General features: G+C 36.2%; 2 protein-coding genes across 3 annotated transcripts; one reads left to right on the top strand and one right to left on the bottom strand.

The window, feature by feature from the left end:
* Positions 1-2,552: 2,552 nt before the first annotated feature.
* On the bottom strand, positions 2,553-4,274 carry LOC131610739 (uncharacterized). The gene is made up of 4 exons (XM_058882775.1): positions 3,982-4,274; positions 3,320-3,502; positions 3,170-3,229; positions 2,553-3,087 (listed from the first exon to the last, which is right to left on the bottom strand). Exons 1-4 carry the CDS (start codon positions 4,225-4,227, stop codon positions 2,800-2,802), a joined length of 777 nt encoding a protein of 258 aa, XP_058738758.1. The 5' UTR covers positions 4,228-4,274; the 3' UTR covers positions 2,553-2,799.
* A 912-nt stretch (positions 4,275-5,186) lies between these two features.
* LOC131612924 (uncharacterized) lies at positions 5,187-6,447 on the top strand. Of its 2 annotated transcripts, none has more exons than XM_058884664.1 (4): positions 5,187-5,563; positions 5,651-5,754; positions 5,944-6,069; positions 6,280-6,447. In XM_058884664.1, exons 1-4 carry the CDS (start codon positions 5,513-5,515, stop codon positions 6,338-6,340), a joined length of 342 nt encoding a protein of 113 aa, XP_058740647.1. In that variant the 5' UTR covers positions 5,187-5,512; the 3' UTR covers positions 6,341-6,447. The 2 variants fall into 2 exon arrangements, 1 of the variants encoding a protein (XP_058740647.1); XR_009287501.1 differs by having other exon boundaries at positions 5,196-5,563; positions 5,673-5,754.
* Positions 6,448-8,254: the final 1,807 nt, after the last annotated feature.

The raw sequence follows: 8,254 nt of genomic DNA, 5'->3' as shown, positions 1-8,254 counted from the left end.
ATCCTGACCTGATTTGGAAAATGATCCAGTACTTTCCAGTGGGCAAGCATTAGGAAGCATCTACCAACAATCCTCCCAATAATCGCTCGGGGCTGGTCGGACATGCTCGGGACTACCGAGCTTATTTCAATAAAGGAGTTATTCATAACACCGAGGTTCCCTAGGACGACATTCGGGTTAGTGACTTGGAAGGACCGTCGGCTCAAAAGTCAAATTCTGGCCCGAAGGAAGCGGTAGACCTCTTCAGCTATAGTGTCCTAGAGGAAGAGAGCATCAAGGAAGAATACCGTCTAGGCATCCTAAGGAAGCTTCACAACAAATCGGACAGGAACACTTTTTGGAAGGAAAAGGCCTTTCACACCCCTCTTTTCGAGGAGATTAGATATCCTGCGAGAGGTGAATCATTTGGGCCTAATAATAAGACCACAGCGGACTCGCAAGATAACAACACTCAGTGGGAAGGAACTGTGGTGCTCATTTCACCGAGTGGAAGACCATCACACAGAAGAATGCATACAGCTCAAAAAGGAGATAGAAACTTCGGTTTAGTGTGGTAAGTTGTCATCCTACGTAAACGATGTTTTTTCATCATCTGCAGGTAAAGAAGATCTAGTTCAGTCAAGATCAATGAAGAGAAGGCCTCACATGGAGGAAGGCAAGAGGTCCCGGGAGGAATATTCAAGGGACCCGAACTCTGACACGCCCTAGTGAAAATCGGGATACTTCGATGGTGAGGGAAAAACGGACAGGTGTGGACAGGTGAAAATAGATGAGGAGACAGACGCACTAGAAGCAGATGATGAAATTGTGACTAGGGAGTTTCTTCATATGCTATAGGAGGATCAAGACAACAAAGGCTACTTATTCAACCAATATGAAATTTCATCTTTACAACTTGAGGAAGGACGTGACAATTCTCTAGTAGATGGAGGAGAATCCAAAGTATATCTTTCTGAACTTGGTAAGGGCTTGGGTTGCGTGGTTAAAACACAGGACGGGGGCTACTTGGCTTCCATGAACCCTTTAGATGTTGCAGTGGCTAGAAAAGTTACTCCAAAGCTGGCAATGCAGATGTCAAAGCCTTATGTGTTGGCTTCGGATGAATCGATGAGTGGGTTTGATTTGTTTCAGAAATTGGCTAGCATTGGTCTTGATGAACTCAGCTCTGAAGTCTTATCCTCCTCGATGCTTATAGATGAACTGAAAGGAGGAAGGAAAGAACAGACATCAACATGACTTTGGAATGTTGATGAAGATCCAGTTACTTCTGAGAAGCTTCTTCCTATTTCAATGCAGAAGATAGAGTCTATGACAGTCGAGGCACTTAAAATTCAAGTTGATGTGGCCGAGGAAGAAGCTCCATTTGATTTTTCTGCACTCAACTCAGAGAAAGGGGTTAGTGGGAAAGATCTTTTGGCTTCTACTATTTCACTTGAGGATTGGATTACAGACCAAAGCTTAGGCAACAAGAAGGGACCAAAGCTTAGGCAACAAGAAGGGCTTTGCAACTGCAAGTTCTGATGGCGAACCTGAGAAAGTCACACTGATATTGGTTGTCCAACTGCAGGATCCAATGAGACGCTATGAAACAGTCGGAGGCCCTCTAATGGTGCTTATTCATGCAACGCATGTCCACGCGAACGGGGAAGAGGATGAGGAGAAGAGGTTCAAAGTAATAAGCATGCATGTGGGAGGTTTCAAGGTTAGGAGTTCTAAAAAAAAAAAAAAAATAGATGGGACAACGAGAAGCAGAGACTAACCGCAGTGCAATGGTTAGTTGCATATGGGTTGGGAAAGGCAGGGAAGAAAGGGAAGCAGACAGTGGCAAAGGGACAAGACCTGCTATATAGTTTTTCATCACGGGTCGTGGCTGATATGTGGCTCAAAACCATTAGGAACCCGGATGTTAAGCTAGTAAAGTGATTAGCTATGCCAAGGTAACAATCTTCCACTCATGTATTATAAAAAGCTCCATTCATGTATCATAGAAAGTTCCATAAGATAGGATCTGAGACTGAGTGACCTTATTGATTATTTTCATTTTGATATTTCTTTCTTTTTCTTTTTACCCCCTTTCTGTGTTCTTTTCGGCCTTTCGATTCATATTTGTTTATTTGGTTTTATCAAATATAGATAGATATATAAAAGTGTGTACTTTTGCATTATGTATATATACACCACTGATACTACTTCATTATCTTTGATCAACAAAACAAAAACTGCCAGCAAAATTTTCACCAAAGATGCAACAATCTGGAAACCGTGATTCATCGCTGCTATAAAATAAATCACAGTTGCTAGATTCGTCAAAGATGCCTCTAGCATATCATCATATCAACAGTTGCTGCTATAAAACGGTTTGTAAGGTAAGGACTACCCTACTTATAAACACATTTTCAGACCATATCTCATCCAATATGAGACTCTTAACATAACGCAAGTATTAAACAGAAAACTCGAGTAACATCCATTATATAAGAAATATAGACGTGTGTGGATAAAATTATCACAAGTACTGACTGGTAAGAGATTAGATCAAGAAGACAAAAAAATACTTATCAAATCATTCCGCAGTATTTGGATTCAAATTGTTTGTCTTGACACATGGTTCATAATAAGATATTATATCTGTATACATTTCAGTTTCTGGATTGTATGTACTATAAAACTAACAGTACACATGCACAAAAAAGTAACTCACCTGAAGAAACTTCAACTGCTTCAAATTATCTACATTAATCTTTCTTTCCAGTAAGTCAGAAACTCAGAAAAAGACACTTAAAATGACGCTAGAAGGAATCAATTATCAACCTGACGACACCGGCACCAAAATGCAGTGCCCCCACTTCGGCCTCGAGCAACAGCTATTTCCTCATCAACATAAAACCAGATGAAAAACGGATCCTTGGTACTTGGTTCCCTGTCATCCTTTTGTCCAAGGCTGATTTGTAGAGGTTTTAAAGGTCCAACTTTTATTCTAAGGTTCTCAAAAATGAAAGACAGTATTCTGTTTTTCCATGAAAATTTTCCTTCAAATGTTAATTGTCCAATAGGTCCAAGAAATACACCGTTTTCGATCCTCTTTGCCTAACAATTCATCATTATAACATTCTTACTTAGACAATTCACACTAAATGGACGATCAAAAATGAAATTTAGATAGACTTACAGAAGCATCAAATCTCTGAACAGCTGTAAGAGGAAAATAACGACCACCATCTAATTTTGTCTAAAATTCAGCACAAAACTATAATAAGTATATACTGCTAAAGATAGTTTAAACCAGAAGAATCATACGAAATTATAGAAACATGTTAACCTTTGCAGTAAAAATCAGCATCCAGGTTCTCCCAGGGGATTCCTTTCCTCCAAGGGTGTCAAGAAAACCAGAAGGATCAACTTTTGCTTTCTCAATGAAAGACAGTGCAGAAAGAATCTCCTCTGTTGGTACCTTTCTTGTCTTAGCTGCATTTTTTAGCACTTTCACATTTTCCTCTAACTCCTAAGTAAAGATTGAAATTAAGTGTTAAATTAAGGCTGGTTTGGAAAAACAACTTAATTAAACTCTAATACATTCAAGTAATATGTAGTCGCAGACGTAGGAACACTTGCCCAAACGGCGTAAACAACGATAAACAACGATCTCTTTTCTCTTATGTTAGTAGTTGTTATTCAAACAAGTTGTTTCATAATCTATCCTGAAGAAAATCTATTGAAAATAAGCTTATGGACATGTTATAAGTTGTTTCCATAAACTCTCTCAATTAGTCTTTTATAATCAAACAAACCCTAAATTGAATTGAAAAACAAAATAGAAACCCCATGAAAAAAAAACTCAAACTTTGAACCCAAATGAAAACAATGGAAGAAACCCACCTTACAAAATTAAAAGGTGAAAAGGGTTTGCTAAAGATTCAAACTTTATTATCTAAACAAGTCTAATTTTCTAAAAACATTAATAGTAAAGCAAAATGAGCATACCCTTTTGGGTTTGACGTCCTGAACAACAAGTGGGGTTGAGGAAAGTTTATCTCTTTGAATGTCATCAAGGGTTGATCTGATTACTGTTCTTTGTCTGTGATGATATTTAACCGTTGTTGTTGTTCTGATAGTAGGAGTGAAATTGAGAGGGTTTGATGGTTTAAAAGATGGTAATAATAATGAAGGTGAATTTGGGAAATGGGTAGTGAATGCATGAATTGGTGCTGTGTGTGAATTCATTGCCATTTGAAGTATAATTTTGAGTTTTGAAGCATATTACTATGAAAAATATACATGTCTGTGTTTGGGTATTTATGTGGTTCTGAAGTTTCTATTATCGTTATCCTTATGATGATTAATTGCGCGGGGAGGTAAAAAAACATTATTCTAATTTTAAGAAAAAAATGTCCTTAAAAATATATTATGGGATAAAAAGATGTTATTTTATTATAATCATCTTTAAATTGGTATTAACCTCAGTAGTATGCGATTTAGGCTTCAAAACAATTTTTCAAGCTTATTTGATTTCATCATACCCCAATAAAACTTGAGGCAGCCAACTTTGTTAATGTTGTTGGGATTTCTAAGAAAGTGCAAACCTTGTTCCAATCCAAAGTGATGTAAACACATTAAAAAATGTGTCATCTTTAATGCTTTGAGATGATGGAATGCTCAAGAATTGTTAATTTATATCTTTGTGATAATTTTAATTGAAATTTTTTTCATAGAAACAGTTCTAAAAATTTCAATAGCATCACCACCGGTACATTTAGAAATCAGCACAACATAATTGGAGTTGAGATTAGGAAGAGTCCAATCTTATTTGAAGGAATGAGTTGTAGAAGTTATCTATCATATAAGAAAATAGATTGTTTTTGAAAAACCATTTTTACCCTTCTTTGCAATTTCACCTGACAAGTGGATGTGCTCTTCTACCTCCTTCCAATTTTTCACTTTTTGTTTCCTTCTTTTCCTACCTTTCCAAAACAATTTTTTCTACCTTTTCAAAACAATTTTTTCTCTCTCTCACGTCCTTTCTCCTTTTTCTCATGTTCATTTACTTCTCTCTCTCTCTCTCTCTCTCTCTCTCTCTCTCTCTCTCTCTCTCTCTCTCTCTCTCTCTCTCTCTCTCTCTCACGTTCATTTTCTTTTTCTCTCTTTCTGAGACTTCTTCCTTCTCTCACTCCTTCTTCCTATTCTTCTTCCTTCATCCTCTTCTTCTTCCTTCTCCCTCTCCTTCTTCATTGTTATTATTGAGTTTCAAATAGATTCGATTTTGTTTTTGTTGTTTCAGGTTTGGTGGTTTTGGCTCACGTGGAGGGGGGAGCTTCGCCGATAGTGCGGTTTCTGGTGGCTCCACGTGCGGTGACTCAGTGTGGAAATAAACCCTGGGAAGATGTTCACTATGTTTCATATTGTGTTTCCTTCGTGAAATTTTAGATTTATACGGTAAGCCAGTAGTGGAAGGTACGAATCACAACAAAGCTTTGGTTCATTTGTTTATTTATTCAGCATCTCTAACATTGTTTTTATGATTTTCGTTTGGTTCCGAAACTACGAACATGACTTATCTGAGAATAAGGTGAGCATCTTCTTCTTTAGATCTGGAGTTTTTTGTTGTTACTAAGTGGTGATGAAGAGGGTTTTGATGTTCTCATTTTTTTTCCAGATCCAATGCTTCCATGGCTTAGGGTTTGCACTGAGGATGTGTCTTTTACAAATCATCTTTCTCCCGAGAAAGATGGAGTTGGCTCAAGTAAAAACAAGCACTGGGTATGTATTGATTTGTATGAGTTATGCTAATTTTTTGTTTTCAATATATTGATGACACTACGGGCGGTATCGGCATCATCACCCAGGTCATTATATAGATGGACATGATTTTTTTAGTAATCTGTTAAATATAAATTAAAATATTAGTTTTTGGTTTTGATATGCTTTCAAAAATTGTTGTTGAGATAGGATGGCGATGTTGGATGGTTTGAAGTTGAGAAACATTTTGAGATTCTTACGAATTCGAGGGAGGATGGTTTGCTTCATCGCCGATATATTATTAGCTTGGTATAACTTTTACCAGAACCATCGCCGGTATGTGTGATTGAAAGAGATATGTTGTTAAAGCTTTTGTTGTGAATTAGTCACTTTTAGAAGTTTTTCTAACCTATTCAATCAAAATTGCTTTTATAATTACAATGTTTACCATTTTTTATCTTAACTATTTATCTTATTTTCTATGAAGATTTCGGTGTTCAATTTCCAATTGATATGAAGATATTCAGTGTTCAATTTTTTTCGCAGGTTCTGTAGAAGGACATATAAGAATTGGAGGTACCATAACAATGTTTTGTTGTGGTCGTAACGACTTCTTATCCGAGGTTGAACTGACAATTTATGTAAAAATTGTGCACGTAATTATAGGCTCTTAAGATTTAAAAGCTAACCATGCTATAAAGCAATATGTTGATATTGTCCATGAAAATCAAAAATATGATAAAAGCTATAAAACACTCGACTTCAGGTTCTGTTACTTTATATTCATAACTTCTATTACACTCTTTTTCTTTTTATTATATAAAAACTTTAAAACACTCAAAATTGAAGTTTAATTTCAGGAAGGTGAACAGATTTTACCATCAAAATTGAGGTTTAAAACACTTAAAATGTAACATGTTTGTGCTTACTGCAAAGGAAGTGGTAATAGAAATTACATTTTCCATATATGTTTGATTGGATCGTAGAGAAATTCTTTTCTTATCTATTATTCTCTCTTTTGTTGATGCATGTGTACTGTTTGATGAAATACCACAGAGGAATAATGTCATGTGGAACACCATAATTTTGGGGTATTCGAGAAATGGTGATATGTATAAAGCATGTGATGAATACAGGAAGAAAGGAAAAATGAAAGGCTAAAGCAAGTATGTATTTTTCTACTCACTTTTTGAGCAGTTAATCTGGTATATTTGAATCTGTGTCAAAATTTTATAATTAGTGGTGTTTGCATTGCTTCACTTCTTCACCTAAATTTTATGCCAATGTTCATTTGCACTGCTTTTTAGCTGTGAGTCTTATTATTGTTCAATTTGTTTTTCTGCAACTGAAAGAGTTGGTCCATCCAATTATGGAGCAGATACAAAATCGGAGGCATTGGAGATCGAATTCAATATAAACATTGTGATTTTGGTGATTTGAGACATATCTGTCGGTTGCGATTCTGGCCTTTAACTAAAGTGCTCACCGAGAAGTATGATTTTAATGAGAAAGATGCAAGTGACATGAGTGACTTTTTAGTTTCTATCCCTGACTTTTTGGTGTTGGTGGATCATTAGAACATATGGTTGTTGGACTGGCCAGTTCACTTGGAAAAGGAGCATATCCAAATGGCTCCACAGGGGAAAATTGGATATCTAAATGGTGGTCTTCCACAAGACAGAGCAGCACCTTGGTTTGATAGGCTTGTGTTTGACAAGATCGGGAGTTCGGATTTGGAATGACCGGTTGATTCTCTGCAATCCACCTTGATTATGGTTAATGTGTTTGTTTTAATTGAATTAGTTTTGGCTGAGACAGGGCAATAAAAAGGTATGACTATTTCCATTCCAATGGAGAAAAAGATCCATGTCATATTTCAAGCAATCATAAAATATGGTGGTTCTCAATTGTTGCAGCAATCATGTCTTTCACATATACATTGGTTGGCCTTGGTCTTGCAATTGCCAAAGTTGCAGGTTATATATGTTTTATTTCATGACACTATATCTTAGCAGGAAAAAAAACAATATCCTTAAATTGGTTTTTGTTTTGAAACATAAAATGTGTCGAAAGTGGAAATTACACTGCTTTTCTCTTTAACTAATTGCCTGTCGTTTTCTGTTAGATTCGCTACGTAAAACTATTTTCTCATGTGATGATTAGTTTAATAAAGTTGTTTTATATGGTGAGAAGTGTATGGTTTTTATTGCTGCTGATGTTGAGCCTGTTTATTTACGATATTTGTTGATGCTATTGCCTAGACTTGTTGTAGCACAGAAATGCCAAGTAGTGTTGCAGGAAAGGTGTTGTGCCGCTAGAGGAACTGAACTTAATCATGCAGGTGATGCATCTATCAGAGGACAGGCACCAGCTTCTAAGTAAGTTAAATCTTTCAACCTAAGGTTCTTAAATTTCAGGAAAATGATAGTCGGACAAAGACCCTTCAAGCAATATGATTTGTTCATGAGAAGATTGGTTAATTCACTGATATTGATTTTCTTGGTATTTTTTCAGTGGTGAA

Source organism: Vicia villosa, linkage group LG6, assembly GCF_029867415.1.
Source record: "Vicia villosa cultivar HV-30 ecotype Madison, WI linkage group LG6, Vvil1.0, whole genome shotgun sequence".
Taxonomy (NCBI): Eukaryota; Viridiplantae; Streptophyta; class Magnoliopsida; order Fabales; family Fabaceae; genus Vicia; species Vicia villosa.
Note: the sequence above shows the minus strand (reverse complement) of the source record. Positions and strands in the feature narration are given on the sequence as shown.